The 23,624-nt window shown below is 40.4% G+C and overlaps 1 protein-coding gene across 2 annotated transcripts in view; it reads left to right on the forward strand.

Moving 5' to 3' along the window:
• LOC144791255 (cytochrome P450 2J5-like) overlaps positions 1-23,624 on the forward strand; it is a 192,407-nt gene that overhangs the window by 26,742 nt on the left and 142,041 nt on the right. For both annotated transcript variants that reach the window (XM_078665906.1, XM_078665907.1), the window contains exon 3: positions 10,181-10,330. In XM_078665906.1, coding sequence (XP_078522032.1) covers positions 10,181-10,330 — 150 coding nt within the window. The remainder of the gene's footprint in view (positions 1-10,180; positions 10,331-23,624) is intronic.

The raw sequence follows: 23,624 nt of genomic DNA on the forward strand, positions 1-23,624 counted from the left end.
CCAATGTTTATTTAGTTCTTGAAGTCAAGGTGTACTGAAGCATTGCACCATGTGTTCTTGGCACAACAGCACAAGTGGTAGTGCTTATTCCATTTTGGTTTGAGCTGGGACATCCATTGCAGAGCAGAAACATTTAAATCATGGTCCAGGTAACAAGGAGCAGGACCAGGGGAAGACCTCCAAAGATGCTTCCAAATACAGAGTGTGTAAAAGATGGAATTACTCTGAAGACTGCCTGGAAGGTACTAGCCAATCCAGAGCCTATAGACTTTAAAAAAAAAGTATGCTATTCCTTTGGTATAAGACACATGAAAAATATGATGGACCAGCTCCCCAAAATGCAATGGGAAGTTAGTATGAAGTTGCACCTGTATCTCTGATGAGGACCTTGCCTCCTGGAGACCAAGGGCAGATGTAGGTGAGGGACATTTACCGATTCGAAAATACCGAATTTTACCGATTCGGTATTTTAAAATCCGTAAATGCTATGTAGGGAAAAATTCTGTAAGTATTACCGAATCATTATTCCCCATTCATTCCTATGGGCCTGGAGGCCCATAGGAATGAAAGGGAATTACCGAATCGGTAAATACTGATTCGGAAAAGGGGGAAAACATTGAAGGGTGGCAGGGTGTCACTTTGACACCCTGTTGCACCCCTCAATTGTGTATGGGTGCACATGTGGCACACATACATGCCCTAAGGTCATGTATGTCTGCCACATGGCACTGAAATAATTTGCATGAAATTGCCTTTTTGGGGGATTTTCGTTATTTACCACCAACTTGTAGTTGCTGGTAAATAATGAATCCTAACATGGGAAAAGCACTAATTTAAGTGCTCCCTACATTAGGAATTCGGTAATTTACCGAATCGGTATTTAAGAATTCGGTAATTTACTGATTCCTTAAATTACCGATTCGGTAAATTACCTAATCCTTAGATTAGACCCCTACATCAGAAAAGCCTAATACCGGTCGGTAACGGCCGAAATTCTGTAATTTCGGCCGTTACCGAACGGTATTGGGCTTCCTACATCGGGCCCCTAATGTCTCCAGGCTACATCTGATGTTTATTGAACCATTGTGACTCTTGTCTAAAATATATGTGCTGCAATAATCAATAGACAGAAGTAGATGAAAGTGATTAGAAGCACCTCGACAGTGAACAGAATAAAAAGTTCCACCAGCGTGCTAATACAATATATATTCACAATCATATAAAGCAGCATAAAACAATAAAGAGAGCTGGTGTACTCCTACGATGCAGTCCCTAACCTAAGTTTCTAGGGCATGTGTGTTTTGGCAAAATCCCTGTACTGGATGATCCAACTTCGGTTACCTGAAGGGAAAGAATGTAAGTTCCTGTCTTGGTCATGAGCCGGGCACCCCTGTTGAGATATCAGCAAGCTTCTGGGCCGTAGCTTCAGCGTGTAGAGACCTTGCCAATGACAGCAAAGTGCTCCTCTAGCTCAGCACAGATATGCTTGTTTATTTATAATGAAAAGGATCCTTGCAAAATCCTGAGCAAGCCAGCATTGTTATGGTCTATATGGTTTCTTAAACCCCTAGTGTATCGAAAACATGTTTTGGAGCCCCCCTTTTCGCACCTGAGTTACTGTCAAACTAGTTTTGAAAATGTCGCGAAGATTCATCAAACGGTGCAAAGTTATTATCAAAACATAAAAACACTCTTCCTATGGAAACTAGGTCCTAACAATAACTACCTACTGGCATATATACAGCTAAAGGGTAGTTATAGTTAGGGTCGCGTTTCCATAAGAAATGTGTTTTTTGTGTTGCTAATGACTTCGGCCCTGTTTGAAGAATATCCACAAAACATAAAAACAAGGCGCTACTTCTTGCCTAGTTTGCGCATTGAAAGTTTTGGAAGATCTGTCAAGCAGGAGCAGAGAAAAAGGGGGTAGTCCCAAAACCATTCATTTTTCAATATGAACGTAGACATCACTGCAGCCCAAACCACTAGACAGATTTACACCAAACTTGGCAGAAAGCTAGAGCTTGACCCAGAAAGAGTGCTTTTTGTGCTTTGCTTTAAATACGTTTGGAGAAATTAAGGGTAAAATGTGTATATTTCACTCCAATCAGCCGACAGATCCAAAAGCGCGATTTGACTTGCTGCCACCACATCAACCAGGAAGTGGTTGCAGCAATCTTAGGACACAGATTTGGTCCTGAGTTCTTACAAAAATGTAATCAAAAGACATAAAAGGGCCAGGTACATATACCCCGACTCCTAGGCCTGGTGGTGAGTTCCCAGAGGGACCTGCCTGGGCCCAAAACATTAAAAAAATATGTTTTAGGGAATTCACTGAGGATCCAAAAGTCTGTGGCAAAATCTTTTTTAAAAAGCAAACTACAGTTTCCTGTGCTTCATTTCTAAACACCCTGGGGTCGGGCAGGGCCCATAGGAACTGCATTTTTTGTGTTTTTGGGGAGGGTGGCAGGCATGGCCCCCTCCACAGGATATTTTCAGACCTGAAGACTTCATCCCCCATCCTGAATTTCTTTTGGGTGGAGGAGGGTGCACAGTCCCTCCTGGGCCATTTTTACTCTAGGGACCCCATTCCCCCTGGGCCTGACATATTTATAAGGTGGAGAAGGGCATGCAGTTACCCTCCCTAGGCTGCTTTGGGACCCAGCGACCCCATCCACTGGGGCCTGATCTTCATTTAGGAGAAGGAGGCATATGCGCAGGGAAATATATCAAAATGTTGCTCTCTCCCAGTGGGAGCAGCATTAGTAGCTGCTCCCTGTGGCGGTGGGGGGAATGCTGGCTCCTGCATCATGTGGGGAGCCGGCTTGGGCCATAGGACCCTTGAGGCTCCCTGTACGGTCCCCATCAAGCATATGGTGGGTGCCCTGGGTGGACACCAGAGCACCCATCTATAAGATGAGTGCTTCAGGGGCTGGACACGCCTCTCCCCTTTATTTTAAAGAGTGGCCCTGGTCAATAGGGTTCCACAGCCTAACAAGGCTTGTTGGGGGGGCACATGGTCCCCTCTCCTTTATTTTAAGGAGTGGTCCTGGAGAATGGGGTTCCCAGGGCCTAATAAGGCTTGAGGAGGGGGCTGCATGCCCCCCTTTAAAGACATGGCTCTGGGCATGGGGTTCCCAGGACCTAATAAGGCTTGAGGAGGGGGCTGCATGCCCCCCTTTAAAGACATGGCTCTGGGCATGGGGTTCCCAGGACCTAATAAGGCTTGAGGAGGGGGCTGCATACCCCCTCTTTAAAAAAATGGCTCTGGGGATGGGGTTCCCAGGACCTAATAAGGGTCAGGAGGGGGCCATGTGGCCCCCTTCCCTTTCATTCAAAAAGAGGCCCTGGGGTCTTTGGAAGGGAGCCATGTGCCCCCTCCCGTTTTTTGCAAGTTTGGACCCTTGGAGGTGGGCTCCCTGGGCCTATAATGTGTTAAGGAGGGGGGCCAACCTCTTTAAAAATAAAAGGACTGGTGTCCCCAGGGCCAGGTCCTGTGGCCAACCCCGCCACACATGGCCAAAGGCTGCACTTAGCGTGGGGTTGGCCACTGGGCTAGGGTGCAGGACAGATCTTGTGGCCATCCTCCCACCGTTTATGGCTGAAGGCCATATGTAGCATGGGTTGGATGCATGTGGGGGGTTGGCAGCGGGGCCTGGCCGCTAACCCGCTGCCAGGCACAACTGATGGCCATGTACTGTGTGGGGTTGGCTGCCTTTTACGGGGTTGGGCACAAGTCCTGGCCACAGTCCTGGCCCTGCAGTCAATCCCACTCTGCACACATGGTGCATGGTGGGAGTTGTATTTATGTAACATAATTAAATATCACTTCATGGTAAAAAGAAACTTTGAACTTCACTGAAACAAACAAAGGTTAAAGTAACGTTATAGTTAGATGAAATGTTAAGCAACAACATTACATTTTAAACTCCAAAAACCGCCGAAATTCACCAGTTATAGTTATAGTTATAGTTATCTAAATTAACAATAACTCATGCTCTAAGGTCACTTTAATGGATTGGAGGTCAACCCCATGCACTGCTAACTACCCCACATAATACATCACTCATGACTTCTTCGATGCCATCAATGATAATATCACTAACATTTGCGGTGAAATTATTCATGTGAAAACTGAGCATGGCGGGGGGCATGAGAAATTGTTACTTGAGGGCACGAGTTACATGTACTTGAGATAACTATAACTTTCACAGGTGAATTTCTGTGTTTTTTAGAGTTTAAAACCTTATGTTGTTGCTGAACCTTTCACATAAATATAATGTTACTTTAACCTTTGTTTTTTTCAGTGGATATATATCAGAACCTAGTTAAAGTAGGAAGAACATTTATGGTTTGCTAATAACTTTGGCGTCATCTGACGAATCTTCACAAAAATATCCAGAAAAAAGTTTGTTATCTTCAGCTCCTTCCTGGAAAATTTTGGTTTGATTCAACAAGCAGGGACGAGAACAAAAGGGCCACTTTCTTAGGGATTTTTGAACAGTGCTGCAGCCAAATGGCAAAATGGAATAACACCAAATTTGATGGAAAGCTAGATCTTTACTGATGAAGTGTGCTTTTTGTGATTTGGTATGAATCTGTTCAGAAGTTTCTGATAAAAAGGTACAAAATATGTATATATTTCTGGTCCATTGGGCAGAAATTGAAAAATATAAGCCTTCTGAATGGCTGAAGGGAAATTCTTTAGAGCGAGCGTTCTGACTCGCTGGCAGCAACATAAAAAAAAGGTTGGGGCAGCCACTACGGTACTCAGGGACTTGATCCTCGGTCCTAAAAATATTTTAAAATAATAAAATAAAAACATAAGGGGTCTTCAAACTCTCATCATGCACTGCTTAAGAGCTCACATATTAAATCACTCATGATATATTCTATGACAATATATGAGATCTAAAATTACACAATTGACGACACCACTGTGCATGGTAGGGACGCAAGTGATAAGCTACTTTTGTTAATTATAACTGGTGGATTTCAGTGAGTTTTTTTCATTTAAAATGTTGCGAAAATACTGATATTTTCACCTAACTATAATGCCACTCTAACCTTGTTTTCCAGTGACTATATGTGTGTGTGCGATTTAAAAAAAAAACCCACTGAAATGCACTATTTATAGTTTGGTCAACTACTTGCGACCCTATCATGCCCACCTATGACCTCACATATTACATCACTCACGACCCATATATTTGTTGCATGTTCAAATAATATTGCATATTGGAATCATGTGTTTTTGCTGATATAATAATTATTGTGTACTAACATTCAATGGAAACCTAAACAGTTTTTACTAGGCCATACTCCAAGCAAGTCAGGTGTGCATTCTTTGCTATATTTAATGCAACACTGGGCAAGCTTATGTGTGGCTACAGCACAAACTTTGAGATGTTAGATCCTGTTGGCAAGAATTTTTATTTTTGTGTAGCCTAACTTTTCGATCATACAAAATGACCCTTGGACGCATAATTTAAAGAAGATATGTTGTCCCATTAAAGACTGGTTAGGCACTTTAATTCCTGGTTACATTAGTGAACTACAATGAGCTTTAATGTTTCATGAATGAATTTGTTCAAATGGGTTTTCTCCATGTATGATGCTGCTAATAATTAAAATATTTATACATGTATATTCGTACGTTTTAACAAAAAATGGGTTTGACCTCCTATCCATAAACCACTGCTAAGGCTAAGTGGCCTATTCACAGTGATACAGATTTACCCACATGTAGATTTACTTTATCTGGGTGCAATTTTACACTTTTTTGCTAGTCACCATTTCTGAGTGATTTACACCTTATTGTAGAATTACTTGTTTCCACCTCAAGCTTGAGCCTCCTACATTAGTATTTACAATGCTTCAAAGATATTGATGCAATGTTATAACTAGTAACTTTTCTTATATAGGTAGATATATCCACTACTGTAGCGGAGATGTTCATATGGGAACCTATAAAAATTAATAACCTAAAAAGAATTAAACCTATTTTAAAATATAACTATTCAAGTATTACAAATATTTATAATTACCCTAGAACTAGTCAAATAAAATGTTACCAAACATTAACTAATTAAATAAATGTTGTATTAAATAATTATTTAAATTATTAGTATTTAATTCATACATTTGCTAAGGAATAATTAAAAACAAATTCCAACCCTCTGTAACTTTTTTCTATTTAACTATGTATTTGTTTAAGCTATATGTTGAAGTACTTTAAACTATGTCTAGTTTTTAACATATGCTGATAATTTAAAATGTCATTTTTATTTGGGGTTATTAATACTTTTTAAAATAATTATTTAATACATATTGATGTTTTTATCATTACAACAAATATGTATGTGTGTGTGTGCACTTACATACATATATATTAATAGGTGCAGTATGTGAATAGCAAAGGCCCTACTCATCTTTTCTGGGTGGTTGTTTTTTGTGTTTAGAAACCTGCCCCTCCCAAAACCCAACCCTAAATGTCTCAAACACCTCCTATGTTGTAGTTAGTTGTCCCCATTTTCCAGCCACTCACCTTTGTCCCTCCCATATTTACTACTAAAACATAGGCGTAGCCTTGGTGCAGAACTTTGCATAGAAAAGATAATGGAGGCGGAGTTCTCTAGTACATGGGTTAGTGAATAGCATTTTGTAGTACGTGGGTTGTACTACTGTAGAACAAAATGCATTATATGAATAGTCCCCTTAGTGTTTAACAAGGCCTACCATAACCATTCTTGAGGATATGATCATCTGTGCAAAATACCCTTTTATACCCAAATTTCTGAACTCTTTCTACTACAGGACAATTTGGTATTTGATTTGTAAAATATGTAAAATTGCATTTCACAAAATATTGTACAAATTATTCAATATTGTAATAAAAGATATATGAAAACACCAGACATGATTCTCTGAATTGATTGCAATTGGACAAATTTGTTTGTAAATATGTTTAGCCATTGATAGTAATCTCCTTTGTATTATTTATTAGCTCACAAACACTATAGGGTCCACATATGAAGTGGCCCATAACCTTGGTAGGCCAACATAATTCCGACGAGGCTGGAACAGGACTTTATTAGCACCACTAAATTGCAGAGGCTCTCGTAATGTGTCTTCGATCTAAAATTCAAGCAAGTCTCAGACAGATACGCAGTCATTCGCAATTGTAAACATACATACGTGCATAGGCATTGCATAGAACCGTAGTATAGGAACCTATTGTCCACACACTACCCTTCAAGTTAAATGAACAAATGGTTTTGTGCAAGAACAACCCATGTACTGCACCAGCCACATGGTCCGGCATCATGCTAGGTTTTGTGCCTGTGTATATACCAACACTGAATGCCATCAATATATCTTGAGTTATTCATTCATTAATGCTTTCATATATGTAGTAATAGGGTTCCTTAGTGGTGCCTCGCATGGCACACATATTCTCCTCAGTCCAGTCCAAGGTCTTCTAAACCAAGTTCTTTTTACACATCTATCCAAAAGAATGTGAAGGTAGATATGATCTCCAAACCATCAGCTATTTCCCACTTGCACACCAAAGAGAAGCATGAACAGATAGAGCCTGACTTATATGCTAGAGGAGAAGGAACTTGGGGGCATATTAGCAAGAACCTTGTTAAAATTATCGCTGTTTTAGCGGCAGGAAACTGCCCCTAAAACCGCGATAATGGACTTGCTAATATGCATTATAGAATTCCAATAGAAGCCCAGGTTAGATGTGCAGTACATCTAACCTGGGCTTCTATTGGAATTCTATGACGCATAATAGCAAGCCCATTATCGCCGTTTTAGCGGCAGTTTCCTGCTGCTAAAACTGCAATAATTTTAATGAGGTTTTTGCTAATATGCCCCTGAGTTTCCTCCCTGCAAACACAGTGATCCGCACACCTGATTTTGATGATGGCAAACCTTACATTTGGCCACGGTGGAGATTACTCCATCACCGCCGTGGCCAGATTTCTTGATGGCCAGATGGAGTAAGGGCTGTCAGAGAATTGGCTGTATGTCCATCCACCCAACTAGGATTGGCAGACATTTTGCTGTTTTATTATTGTCTTTTACTGCTAGGCAAACCCTGGAGTTGATTGGCAGTAAAAATGAAATAATGCCCCCCTCACCTTGGGAGATGGCTCCCATGAGGGGTGGCATTATCTTTGCTATTTTCCAAAAGAAATTCCCATTTCAGGATTTTCGATTTTGACAGTAAAAAAAGAAAACTGTTTAGTGCAAGGCATCATCATTTCACAGCAGTTCCTGACAATGCTTTATGAATGAGTTCAAGCTTGGGGGTCATTTAAAAATCTGTCAGGCCGGCCCTCCACCAGGCAACAGAGTAACTTACTCCATCACATTGGTGGAATAACAGGGCATCTGCCAGGACATACATTGGCTCCATAGTACCTAAACACCAGCTCTTTTGCACTTCTGTCCCAAGGATGGGTATGCGAGGATGGTTTCATACACACCACTCCCTTTGCAACTTCTATCGTAATGATTCATTTCCCCCCCTTCAACCTCTTAGTCCCTGAAACTGAGGCTCTATTCCCACTTGTGTCTACAGGATTGGCACACACACACACATACACACACATGATCTCCTTAACACTGTCCCCAAAAAGGCACAGATAGTCCCCTAAGCTTCAAATATTTTTAAAATGACATTCCAAAAATTGGCATCTTCTTCAAAATATCAATTCTTTTCCAATTTCTGCCTCAATAACCAACACTTACACATGGTGTCCTATCTCTTCCTGTTATTTCTGTCTGAAGGATCAACACACATATGGGGTTTGCTAAATCCCAGCTCTATTCCCACTTCTTTCACAAGGATAATAGCACATGCAGGGTCCCAATCTCGGGAACGATCCTGTCTCCTGGTTTGTAGCCTGCATCTCTAAAGCTGTCCCTAAGAGTGCTCATTTCCTTCAAGGTTTCCTTCCTGTACTTCAGAGTAACATTTTTCTAATTCACCTCATTTAGTTTTCCCCCTCCTCTCTTCCTTGTAGGGGGAGAGTGCTGCATTTCAAAATGTAGCTGCTTTCATTGGCTAACACACTGGGCATTCATTTGACAACATTAAGGCTACTAATTACTTGATTGTTTGACAATTAAAGCCCTTTGAATAAATCATTTCTGCTGAGGAGGTGGAACAAAGCCAAGCAGCCCAGTATACATCCACATAGGAACTGAGGCTGGACAAGGGTCTTTTAAAAACATGTTTACCATGGCTTTATGGCTATTTTAGAAGTTACTGCAGGAAGTCCCAGCATATGACTCCTTAACAAACAGAAGTAAGGGGTGTGCTTGCATTTAGGAATCAGCTCCAACAGCACTGGTTTTAAAGAGGATGCTGTAAAGGTGTTTAGGCGCCCAGTCAGAGCTTTGTGGTACACACAGGAATGTGTGGGATGATCTTAGTAAGCTCTCTGCAAGTACTTGAAGTTCAAGTAGAGATGGAGTCATTCTGGATCAAAGCATTGACACTTTTGTCACTGGTTGAACCATCAGAGTGGTACCCAAGTGCAAAATTGCATCATAGACCAAGTGGCACATGCCAAAGTGTTAGTCCTAATTTTTGCATCTGCTGGCTAAAGCCAGTGGGATACTGTGTGGTAATTCAATTTCTGCACTTGTGTATTACACCATGATTTAGCATAGTACATACGATGAGCCTGGGTGAGGGGCCAACAGGGCTGCTGGTGAAGAATACAGTTAACAGTACTGCTTGTTCTCAGGTCTGTGCCGAAGTGATTTCCTTTCGCCGATTGCATCCTTATGCCGCTTTGGAGGTCCGCAATGGTAGAGCATCGCTTTCTGCCAGCGTCAACTTGAATATCTCTTACTGTGCTGTATATTTAAGGTATTGCCATATTAATGCATAATCCAGCTGAAAACATAGCCATTGGTCTCATATTATGGATCCCACTAACATGACACAGAGAGGACATTGAGACATTGCTTACAAGTATCAGCAGCATATGTTGAGACCTACTCTTGCTTGTCTTTCTGAGCCTCACAAGCTATGTAGTAGTGAATGCATGAAAAGGCGTGATGCAAGTAGAGGGAAGAGGAGGATTCTGAAAAAAAATCACTTTTTCTTTTCAACTAAGAAGAAATTTGAAGGGCATAATCAAATCATTCATTCCCTTAGGGATTGTCTTTTCAAATGGACACAACTGGAAGCAGCAGAGACGCTTCAGCTTGATGACTCTGCGCAACCTGGGACTTGGTAAGAAAAGCCTGGAAGTGACGATCCAGAGAGAGGCTCAACATTTGGTAGAGTTCTTCACAATGACTAAAGGTAAGGGGGAGTCTTGATCCACCTCAAAGTCACAAAAGCCTATTCAGTGTGTAAACCTGCTCTCTGTGTCAGCTAACAGGCTATATTGTATGAATTAAATCCTAGCAGCCTGTTGAAAGTTCAGAGGATACTTCAGAATTTACAGGGAAAACAAATATGTATGCATTTATAAATGTGTAAAGAGGGGAAGGAATTTGGTAAAAAGAAACATCGTCCAGCTGGAGCCTGTTTTCTGAAGGCATTTTGAAATCACAACACATGCTTTTCTTGGATAGGATTTACACATGCTCAACACCCACCAAAACTTTCACAGAGGTATAACAATAGCTGCTTTTAAGTAATTCATTTAACATGTACTGTAACTGGGGAATTCCCTAAAAACCAAAACAGATCCATTGTGTGGGGGGTTCTCCTAAGAATGTCAATCTCATTAAATTATAAGGTATACAGGTTCTTTATCGGAGGTTAACATACAGACGATCCTCATACCCGACATTCATGTCTGATTTGCTGGCCTATGTTCAAAATGCTGGATTCCACAGACTTCCACCTATAGACATTTGTGACATATACAAAAAATGATGGTAGGAATGCTTGAATTAATCTCAGCCACTGGTAATTACTCGGGGATGCATCACCGTCCACTGTTACATTGCACACCATGCCACCTCAGTTTGGACCCAGCTATGTGTAAATACGTCTTGATTCTGCTCCAATGGGAGCAGTCTAGGTTGAACTTCAAAGCCAGGTCCTCACTGTACTGGAACACAAGCGACCCAGGACCAGTTTCACCCTTGTTATAGGCTTATCAGCAGGATATAGCTTGGTTCCAGTGAGACAGTGTGCATTGGACTCACATCTGGGCAAAAAGTAATTACTTTGGGCTGCATCCTAGTCTATTGTTATTTTGCACACCATGCCACATCAGTTTGCACCCTACTATATGCAAATCAGTCATCAATTATTTGAAATTTGGACTGCTTGTACTAATCAACAAATCACAAAATAGCTGAAAATGACAGCACATGTTTTGCTTCAATTAATTGAGTAGACACTTAATTAGAGAACAAGCAACCAACTAAAACCACCCATATTTCAATACCATGCTTAGTGAGTATTCAAAACCATATTTAGAATGTAAAAATAGAAAAAGGGACAAACAAAATGAAAAGAAGCTAGAAAAACAATAACAAAATATAATATTGACAATTTCTACAATATATGTGTTGGTCACATTCAATAACGTGAAACATTAAAAAATATATAATGTCCCACTTGTCAATTAAAGTACCTTTTTCCAAACTGTTTACAAAACCAAGGGCATGGTAAATATCCAATAGGAGGGTTTTGTCAGTCTAAGTGTGCCATTTAAAGCTTAGAACTGAACTGATAAGATGAACAACCATAGAGTAAACTCAATCAAAGTTTCTCAAGGCATTTATGTGCATTTTTAATTCTATTACTAATACCTGGGAGCTCTAGTCTTATGGTGTATTCTTTGTGTTGGAAAAGTTTATATGAAAAAGCAAAAGTAATAATGCCTTTAATTTGTTGTTTTCTTACCTTTAAATCATTTCTTTATCACTGAAGCATCAAATTTTACAATGGTACACATCATTCTGATGACAAAAGTTAATGTATAATTGGGGGTTCATAAATGTAAATCAGACATGTTATAAAGAACAAGAAATGAGGCATAAAGGGCATTCAAACTTTAGGATATCTAATTTGCCTTGATGAGCATGCTGATTGATCAAACAGCATTACAAAAATTACAGCTTGACCCAATTGATATTTAAAGAGTAATTGATGACATACAATGTGAACTATCTAACCCTTAAAAGATATAAAATGTTAGATGATATTTGTAAGAAATTGTGAATAATATTTGACGGGGATAACTAATCACCTCAAGTAATAATCACAATCCTTGTTAGGATGACTCGCTAAAGTCACTAAATTAACCTTAGCTCAACATCCTGGTAGCTATGGCATAGAGCAGACAGCCTTAATTTAGAGGCAATGTGTAAAGTATTTATACAGTCAAAAACAGTAATAAAGTAAAAACAAACTCAAGAAAAATCCCAAACCAATTAAAAATGTAGAGTACATTTTAATAAATAAAATGTCAAGAAAACCAAAACAATCTACTGAGGGGAACCAGAGATATGCATTTTTAACATTTGAGGTTCAAAATAGCACCAAAAAGCATTAAGTGCCAACCGCAGTCATCTTGTTACGCTGGACTGGCTAGTTAAGGCCAACGTTGATGAAGCACAGGGTGTATACAGAAACCAGGTTCAACCCAGTCGGAAATTTTACCTTCGGACTTAGGGGGCAATTACGATGGCGGGGGACAAAGTCCGCCCGCCATCGCAGATGCAAAAGGGAGCACCCCCCATAGTTGCGGCGGCCCCGCAATACGAATTATGATGCGTCCACTAGTGTGGCGGGTGCATCCTGTATATTTTACATAGCGGCGGGCGGTGCTGCAAGCAGCACCCACCGCAATGTAAAAAATACATGTTGTGCTTTTACATGCACAATGTGACAGGCACCGTTCGGTGCCTGCCACATTGTACATGCAAACGCAGGGGGGTACCATAGCTTCCCCCCCATGTGCACCCCTCACCCCCTCACCACCCTGGGCCCCGCAACAGGCCCCCAACAGCAGGAACTGCCAGCCTTTCCATAGCGGCAATGCAGCCATGGAAAGGCTGATCGCAGCCTGCATCGTAATATGGATGGCGGTGTCTTCCAGACACCGCCACCATATTAAACCCGTTTTCCAGCGGACGGTCTTTCCGTCTGCCACAGACCCCCCAGCCATCATAATATGGCTGGGGTTCTTTGCAGTCAGGATGGTGGGCGAATCGCCCCTGCTGGGCTGGCAGTGTCCACTGCCGGCCCGTTGGGGGGGGCGATCAGCCCACAATCGTAATCGGCCCCTTAGACTCTAAAATGAAAGTCAAAATTCATTAGTAGGGCAAGGCAGCCGACACACAACTACGATGGCCCAACAGACTAATGATCATCAGAGGATTAGCCAATTGTCTGTCCTCCCTATTTAAAGTGGGCATAAAAATGGCAACTATTAACTTTCCATTAAAGGGACAGTGAGAAATGTAAGATGATCCTTATATCACAGGAAATAACCCCCATGGCAAGGGGTCATAGAATTTTCTTTTTCTTTTCAAAACCGAAATCTCTCACATTTTATTTTTGAAAATAAAAAAAGCATGAAATATTGCCTTACAGCTTCACCATATTGACAGAGCCATCAGTCAAATGGTTAATGCATTTGCAGGAACCAGCATGACGGCGCTTCCTTGAAATGCAGGAGATGTTTGCTGGGTTGTCGGTCATCTCTACATTTGGCAGGCAGAGTATCCTTACCAAGGCAGGGGTAAAGTCCTCTGCCATGGCATCGATACATTATCCGTTTGCCAAACTCTAAATCAGGTCCTTACTCAGGTCCTTAGTCACTTTTTTGCAGCTTAGACTCTTCTAGCGGGGAAAAGCTCTAGACTGCAGCTGAATAGGGCTCCACGAGACTGGATAACTTCTACATGAGGTCTTGCTGATTCGTATTTGCAGTGGAAAAGCTGTGAGCGAGATCTACTTGAATCTTCAGCCCATTGACAACCCAACTTTGGTGCATCGACTTGGCAGGATGATCGGTTACTTCCTGGGTCTAATCGATGTGCTTGTACTGTATGTTTTGAGATATTTGTGTAACTATAGGAGATTAATATTCAGAGGAATGCACTTCCCTAAAAACTGAATTTACCTTGCAATTCACCGTAATTTCAGTTAAATAAAATCTGTTGAGAAGTCCAGTATCTGAAGATGCTGTTCAGAGAAAAACAGAGAAAGGAGATGAAGAGAGAAGCAGCCCTCCTTATGCATCGCAGACTTCTGACTTTGGAAGCACAGACTGGTATAAGTCATGTAGTAAGGACCTTTGGTCTGCAATGGACTGACTGGTAACCCCAGTAATCCCATAAGACAAGGTATATTTTATGTAAATATACTTGTATGCAACAATTCCTTCTGAATATTTTTCAGCAGGATAGCTTACTAGGGTATGAAAGCAGAGAGGCCGTATCTAGCCCCCAGGAAACCAGGATACAATCTGAGAACTGAATATTAAGTCCACCTATAATAGATGAGGCACCCGGTGAAATATAACTTGGAGTTACCAATCAGTCCACTATAGACCGAGGGCCACTACCACATGCCTTCTACCAGTTTGTGCTTCCAAGGTCAGAGGTCCAAGAGGCTGAGTGTTTCTTCTTTCCCTACCTTCCTTTCCCAAAAAATTAGTTGAAACCTGCTAAGGGGCAAATAGAACCATATTAGTTCATTAAAGGGTATTTTAACAGTACCTGCCTATTTTCTTGAAGTGGCAGAAGAGGATAGATCATCAGGTGGGGATAGAGTTACTCATCCGGGACCCCACAGCCTAGCAGATGATCCTTATGATAGGAGTAATGTCCCTGAAGGTGATATCACCAGATCTGTCTCCCATAAGTTGCCTAAGATGGACTAAAGTTGCCAGATACTACTTCATTTAAATCACCTTCCAACATCACTTGTGGAAATAATGATTCACTGTGCCTGGTAACCCAGGCCCCTTAAATTAAGAAAATGCCTATGTTTTTGTCTTGCAGTTGCCCAAATGATCTCTCATCCTCTGCCAATGCCTCAATTATGGTGAGGGCCCCTTCTCTTACTGTGAACACTTCAAGCCTTCTTCCTTTCGGATATGTTCGATTCTCTGAATCATGTCACTGTCTGGAGAAAATAATTTCCTCGATCTTGAATCTGTTGAAAATACAACACTTAATTCTGATCACATGCTTGATATCTAAACTGTGACTCTTAATGAACTCCCCATAAATGCAGAGGCAGTGTTGAGACAAAACAAGAGCATCACAGGTCTAAAAAAAGGGTGTGGAGGTTGACACCTGGTCAAAGGGAGGCACTCCTGCTGCTCACGAAGATGTGAGACAATCTATTGATGACTCTTTTTTTGCGTGGATGAACTTTTTAATGTCCCTATGTATTCCCCCTGAGCTACAAGGAAAATGACGCCCTCCCAAATGATATAAAGTGTGAACCATTTTTAATATTTAATCAAAAAGAGCACCAAAAAAGGAGAAAAACAGAGACAAAGGAGGAAATATCAAAGCCTGAAAAAAGAGGGAGCAACGAAACTGAGATTTGCTTCCAAATTTACCCCACTGGAGTACAATATGGGAAATTTAGTGGTACCTGGAATCTTCACCAGTGACAGCCATTTAACAATCCAGGAGGGTAGAACTCCGAATAATATGCAATTAGACGCATCAGAGTGTGACCCTAGAAATACACCGCTTTGCCAGCTAATCAGTAACATCCTTTACTTCCTATTTTGTACCCAACAATGAAAGTTTTTCTCCATGTTTTAAGCATCCTGACTTGGAAAGCAAATACTTACCTTTGTCTCTTGATTTTATCCTGTTGAGTGAAAAGGATAATGTCTATTTAAATCATTAATTTATTGAATTGTCTCTCTCACGCAGAGACATTAAAGTTGGTATGGAGTTAAGACATTTCTTTTCTCCAATTATTATATACCTCCACTGAGAAGAGATCAAGAGAAAGCTTACATTTAAGGGTAATCCCTAATCTAATAATGATTAATTGTGATTTCTTCTTTAGCTGAGTTATTGATGTTGTCTCCTATTCCCAGTACAGAACCCCATTTTTTCAGATACACATTCTGGAAGAACTGAAGGCCCACATCTCACAGACTGTAGAAGAATTACCTAGGCCAGAACAATAATTGTTTATGCCCGCTGGAGATGATGAACTAACTACATGGAATTGGTTAGAATTGGTTGGCTGGAGTACTCAATTTTAAACATTCAAGCTAACACATTAATCTACTTTCTATTTAATATTCTTAAAAACCTTCCCTCAAATTTGACTGGGTGTTCCCTTGAGAATCAAAACTTGCATTCTTTGAACACCCTGAACAAAGATATTATTTGTTTATAGGAGATGTGGTGAAAGGGAATTTAGATTTTGATAATTATTATGCTATTAGTTGCCCAGCCCAAAAAAACAGGAAAGGCCATGCAAGTGGAGGGATTGAAAAATTGCTATCTATGTATTATTCCTGGTCTTATATGCCATTTAGTCTTTATTCACACTTAGATCAGTGCCTGGTGCTCAATTAGACGAGGAACATGGGATATGGGCCTGCCTCTCTTCATCTTGCCATATTACATTTTTCCTCTGAGACTGCAAAAAAATTCCTTACTCTCATAATCATCAAACATGCTGTATTTGATTAATTAAAACCACAGAAGCTGGCACATGAATAAAATACAGTATCAAAAGCATTTTTTAAATACCTTCAATAAAAGATAAAATGCCGTAATACATTTACATGAAAAAGCTCCTTCTGCACATAAGACATCTCTTCCTACATGTAAGCACTCCTGTCAAGAAACTAGTAAAATTTAAACATATTAGGGGCTTGACATCATCTGAAGGAAATCAGGGCCGGTCTTACTTTTCCTTTTAACAAGGGTAGTATATAACGAAGTCGCAGTGAGCAGTAGTGATCACCAACATTACAAAGTACAAAGTATCTTGAGACAGAAAACTGTCACTGGTACATGGGCCTGGGACTTTGGGCCTCTCCTGAGAATCTGCGTGTAACCAATGCAAGAGGTTCAGTCTGAATCGTATTAAAATAAAGCAGTGTTGACGTATTGTGACTACCGTAAAGTAAAGCTCGACTGTAGGACACGATTTTAGAAGAATATAAACCCTTACTGAGGGTTTGGAGTGTTCTCTGTTTTCTCTGTCGGCACATGCTACCAAGAGACAATGGGCCCCATTAGGATGTTGGGCCCCGTCCACCACCCATTTCCCCCCGCCATATTACTATGGCGGGGGGACCACAGCGGACAGAAAGACCGTCCGCCACTTTTCCGCCCGGTCAATCACTTTCGGGGGCCCGTTGCGGGCCCCCAGGGATTCTGGGGGGTGGGGGGTGAACATGGGGGGTAGCTATAGTACCCCCATGCATTTCAATATACAAAGTGGCAGGCACCGCACGGTGCCTTTCACGTTGTACATTGAACTGCTTTGTGTGCATTTTAATCATTGCGGTGGGTGGTAATGTTAAAAATACGGGATGCGCCCTCCACTGAGTCGGGCGCATCTTAATGGCCCAAACGGGACCCCCACCCTTATGGCGCGCGGTCCCTTTTTTGCGTCGTGATTGCCCGCCATCCTAATGTGCCCCAATGTTTCTTAATCCAGGGCAGATCTTTCCTGGTTTTCCCTTCTGGACACCCAAATAGATCTGAGCGACCCAATTTCTCCATTGTGATCTTAATATAGTTGAACCAGGAAATAGTATTGCTCTTCTACAGTAGAAGACAATCTTTAATGATTGTCTGTATTCACCCCAACTACATGCTGGAAAAGATCCTGCTCTACCTTCTCAAAGGCGAAAGGGCAAAATGTACCCCATTCCAAGCCCTTTATGGGTTATAAAGGTAGCTACAAATTGCAGAATTGACAACAACCTTCTTAAAAATATTTTTTCCACTCTCTGTTTCTACGTAACATCCTTATAACCCCATATGTCACTCCCAAAACTGGCTGTAGGGATGCATTTCGCTTGGAATAACTTTAGCCAGCCCCTGTACAGGTTTGGCCCCCAACCTTTTTGAAAAATCAAACACTGCCCCAACTGCTCTAGATATTGTATTACTTTTGTCCTTTCTTTGTGGGCCCACAAACCCATCTCATCGAAAAGGACTCTCAGATAAGGGAAGGTAGGCACCCTAGTTAGTTCTGTTCCTACCTCAACACATTTTCTGGGACCTAAGACTATTGTATGTGTTTTTGAATAGTTAATACTCATGTCTAGGGTGGTCATGAAGCCTATAAAGGAATTGAAAAGGTTGCTGGAACCCCAAGGCCATTCCCTCTATCAACACCGTGCCGACAGCATATATGAGTGCAGATATCTCCTGGGCCCCGAGCCGGGGAATATCTTTACTTGGCATACATAAGTTTGGGCCCAAGTTCATAATATGCAGTGTGAATAAGATGGGAGTTAAGATACAGCCTTGTCTTACTTCCCTATATTCACCTATTGGGGAAGACATAGACCCCATCTGATCATACCTCACAGTTGCAGAGAAGTCCCGATTGAGTTCATGGAGACAATTAACAATATTACGGTCCATAGTTTTGATATATTAATTCGATCAAACGCCAATGATAAATCCATGAATGCATGATGTAACCAGCCTCTCCTAGCTACTGTGTCCTTTCCAATAAGCAAGTGCAGGTTGTGGCATTGATCTTTATTGAAGACCGGAGATTTCATTATTGTGCTCCAACCAAACAAATAATCTTGCTAGAATCCTTCTCATAGTAACCTTAACTGTGCAGTCTATAGGGGAAATGGGTCTATAACAACACAGGTTTGATCTCTCCCCTTTCTTGAAAACCGGGATAATGGCAGACCTTGACCAAAAGGGAGAGTGATCCTAGTCTTCAGACGGTGTTAAGTACATGAGTTAAACCTTTAGCCCATATTGGGGGGGGGGGTCAGCTTAATTAAATCTGTTGGCACACCTTTGGGTTCTGGTGCCTTATTCTTTGACATGGTTGCAAGGGCATCCATCGCCTCCTCCTTGGTAAAGGGAGAAAAGGAGTCATCTCTCGATAGCTCCAGATCTGTGTACAGTAGAGCCTCTGTTGGGCTTCCATAGATCCCTGAGAAATGCTTTATCAAGATATCCAGGGTAATGGTGCAATCTACAACACTATTCAATGCCCCAGAGAAAATGGGTTGATTGATGATTATCCAAAATATTGCAATATTATGCAGAACTTTTGTCTCAAGTAGATCATCCCAAGATTACTCTTCAGTTTCATTTTTACAAGCTAATAAGGCTTGTTTATAATTCTTTCTCCATCTAGTTATTTTGCTCTTATCCTTGGGGATTTGCCTTTGGGCTATTAACAGCCTTTGGTGCGCCTTCCAACATCTATGTTCAAACCATCTCCCACCCCCTGTTGCTAATCTACCCCTGTTCTCATGAAGTTACTTGTGACCTGTCAGCTTATCCTCCTAAATGCGTTCATCATTAGTCAAGTCATTAAGACACAGCTAAATATTTTGCCGTAGGTTGAATAAATAGTGTTTCAGAAGGACTCAAGAGGAACCCTGATCCATTCCATTTTTCTTTGTTAATTTATTTTTATTTCCCAAAATATGACATGAGCATACAAAGTTAATTCATTCTGTTAATAACTTAAGACTTTCTGCTAAACAGATCATTCCTTTGTTAAATATTATAAATATAAGTTGTTGAACAATAAATATACATAAAGTTATGACAGAAAAGGGCATAGCAACCTATCCTGATAAAATGCCACCTAGTCCAGACTACAAAAAGAAAGATAAGAGAAAATGTGGCCTGCTACTACTCGCCCTGTTGTGTGTGTTCAGAAGCTAGTCAATCATCATACCCTAGGTGAGTAGACACCCAGTTCATCATCAGAGGCACGATCCTTTTACCACGTCTCCTGGCCCCACTTCCTTTACAGTTGTATGACGATCTCTATAGATTGTAAATACCCTACAGGTGCCCGAACCCTAATTGCGTGGTGGGAGATTCTGCACTCTTCTACACAGTTGTGATTAGGTGCCGAGCTAATATAATTGAGATGAATATAAAATATGTCCGGCCCAGATCTCCTTCCCAAAGATTATCATACACGAGAAGCATCATGACAGGACTAATATGGACTTCTTTCCCAAACAACTTCTTCCAGAATGCCTCAATGCCTTCCTTAAGTGGCTGCAGTCTCTCTTAGCTATAAAACATATGAGTCATATTGAACGAACCTTCTCCAAACGTGGGTCACTATTCATCCTCCATCTTACCCCACCCAAATAGCTTACCAAGGGTACAATAGAGCCTAAACAACATTTTATAATGTTGGGTTCTCAGATTGGAGGAGAGGAGAGCTTTCCTTCCTATCCCATTTGACATCTGTAAAAATATGTCCCACTCCCCTAGCTTCCTTGCCCAGCTTGTCTCAAACTTCTTTATGTCATCTGGAACTGTATTCATTAGGATTTTGTAAATATGGACATCTTACTGCCTGACCACTGAATTGTGTCTAAAAGAGGGATTCTTTTCAATGCAAGTGTACCCTGTTTGATCCTGTTCAGGAAGAAGCACACCTACACATATTTAAATAAATGTCCTTGCCACTAACCCAAAGTCTTGCTGCAGTTCCATAAATGAATATAGCTTGTCAGCAGAGTAGAGATCCCCTAGCTCATTAAGACCAGATTGCTTCCATTGCCTAACAATCATATCATAGAAAATGATCAGGAACAATGGGAACGCCACTAGGGGTTATCCCAGTTATATCTATTAACAGCCTCAAGTTATCTGACCCTATTCCAGAATTTCCAGGCCATGATCAAGCTCTTAAACATCACTTTTTTTAATAACTAGGCTTAACCTGACGTAGAAGACATCCCTGTGATGGTCTCCCAAGCACAAGCTCATAAATGGTTCTGCACCATGCTCCAATCCGCCACTGCTGCCCCTTCTGCCGAGAACAAAACCCCCATCTGTTGAAGGAGGGCTGGCCTGTAATAAAACAAGAAGTTGGGAACTACCCAAACCTTCATTCTAGTGGAAGAGTTAGGAATTTAAGGGCCGACCTAGTCTTCGCCCTTTATATTGCCATATAAAATGTATACAGTCAAGTTTCCCGAGCAGAGGCTCGTCTAATTCAAGGGGTATAGTTTGAAACAAATAGAGTTTCTTAGCATGACAGTAAGCACTTTATATCTGCCTATCAGAGTTAGGTGTACTCCATTAATACATCTCAAGTCGGAGGTGATCTTTATTGAAGGGACCAAGGTGATCTGATATATGGTCTCACCTTTGGGAGTCATTTTAATACCCAGATATGTAGCAGTATCCACCCTATGGGTATCTATCAAGTCGATGTTACCTGTGCATACAATGTGGGGTTTTTCACTATTGAGCAGATAGCCAGATCTTCTCCCAAATTTCCTAGCGTTTCTCAACCTCAGGTAATGCACTACAAGGATCTGGAGTTATTACTGCAATATTGTCAGCGTATGCCAACACCTTTGTATCAAACTTATTTATTCGGACTTGCTTTATAATATGACTTTGAGCAATCTGTTAAAAAAAGGGTCAATATAGAGAGCAAATAAGATGGGATCACAGGGGCAGCCCTGTCTTGTATCTCTAGTAATAGCTATTCTCTATTATTGGCACCTAATTTGGAGTTTGGTAAAGGGAATGTAGTATATAGCCCTTATCGCCTTGATCACTCATGGCCCAAACCCCTTAAATTTCAAAACTTCCCAGAGATAGCGCCAAGGAACTCTGTCAAATTCTTTTTCCGCATTGAGGAGGATCACAGCCTCTCCGTCGCCCGTAGCTTCAGCGATATCAAATAAAGTAATTACATGTATGACATAGTCCAGTGATCCTCCCCAAGCGGACCGCGAGAAAGAGGTAACTAGTCATATTATCGAATGAAAAATATCGAATGGACAAAATATCAAGTTTTGTATATCGAGTGGACAGGATATCGACTCGCAAAAATATAGTGGTTAAGAATATCAGCATGCAGGTAAGAAATATCGATTTTAATAATATCGAAGTTAGTTATATCGATTGTCGAAATATCGTTGTTAATAATATCAATTTTAGTGTTTTGTATGTTAGTATTTATGTTAAAAGTATGTATATATTTTGTAATGTGTGTTTCAATTTTTTTAAAGTAATAAATATTATGTTAATTCATTTTTGCATTATTTAATTCCATAGTAGGTTGTGGGTTTATTGGGGAATAGGGTGGGAAGTAATTGAATTATAATGTATTTTTTTTTAATTATTTAGAAATAATTAATTATATGTTAATTACTTTTTGCGTAATTTAATTCTGTATCCGATTGTGAGTTTATAGGGGAATAAGGTGGGAAGTAATTTAATTGAAATTAATTAATTGATTATTTTATTAATTAATAATGTAGTATTGTTAGTTAAGTTAAATAATTTATTAATAATTATTTATAAATGTATCAATAACAATCAATAATTAATTGGTAATTATCTTAATTGTGTTTTTTATTAATTAGTTATTAATTGGATATTATTTATTAATAATACATTTGCTAATATGTTACTTGTGTAAATTTTTTTGAGTGGGTTGAGGGTTGATAGGGGAGTAGAGTAGGAAGTAATTTAATTTTAATGTCATTTTCATTATTTTGATATAATATTTATTAAAAGTTATTTTATAGTGCTCATTGTGTGAATTAATTTAGATTTGATGGTTATTAATTTTATTGTTAATTGTTATTAGTTAATTAATTAATTGTTAATTAAATATGTTAAATTGTTAATATTTTACAATATTGTAGGTGATGTTTATAGGGGAAAATGGTTTGAGGTAAATTAATTTAGTGAAATTCCCACCAGGTATCCCACACTTTCCCTACTGGTGCACTCACTGGAGTGGGAATAGTAATTGTACCCACCTGCTATCCAACACTTTCCCTCCTCTTGCACTACCTGGAGTGGGAATAGTAATTTGTACCCACCCACTATCCAACACTTTCCCTACTGTTGCACTCACTGGAGTGGGAATAGTAATTTTTACCCTCCCGCTATCCAACACTTTCCCTACTGTTGCACTCACTGAAGTGGGAATAGTATTTTTTACCCACCCGCTATCCAATATGTTCCCTACTGTTGCACTCCCTGGAGTGGGAATAGTAATTTTTACCCACCCGCTATCCAAAACTTTCCCTACTGTTGCACTCGCTGGAGTGGGAATAGTAATTTTTACCCTCCCGCTATACAATACTTTCCCTAATGTTGCACTCGCTGGAGTGGGTATAGTCATTTTTTCCCACTTGCTTTCCAACACTTTTACTACTGTTGCACTCCTTGGAGTAGGAATAGTAATTTTTACCCACCTGCTATCCAACAATTTCCCTACTGTTGCACCCGCTGGAGTGGGAATAGTAATTTTTCCCTACTCGCTAGCCAACATTTTCCCTACTGCTCCACCCGCTGGAGTGGGAATAGTACTTTTTATCCACCCGCTATCCAATACTTTCCCTACTGTATCACTCGCTGGAGTGGGAATAGTAATTTTATCCCCTACGCTATGCAACGTACTCAGTATTGTTATTGTATAT

This window comes from Lissotriton helveticus, chromosome 11, assembly GCF_964261635.1.
Source record: "Lissotriton helveticus chromosome 11, aLisHel1.1, whole genome shotgun sequence".
Classification (NCBI taxonomy): Eukaryota; Metazoa; Chordata; class Amphibia; order Caudata; family Salamandridae; genus Lissotriton; species Lissotriton helveticus.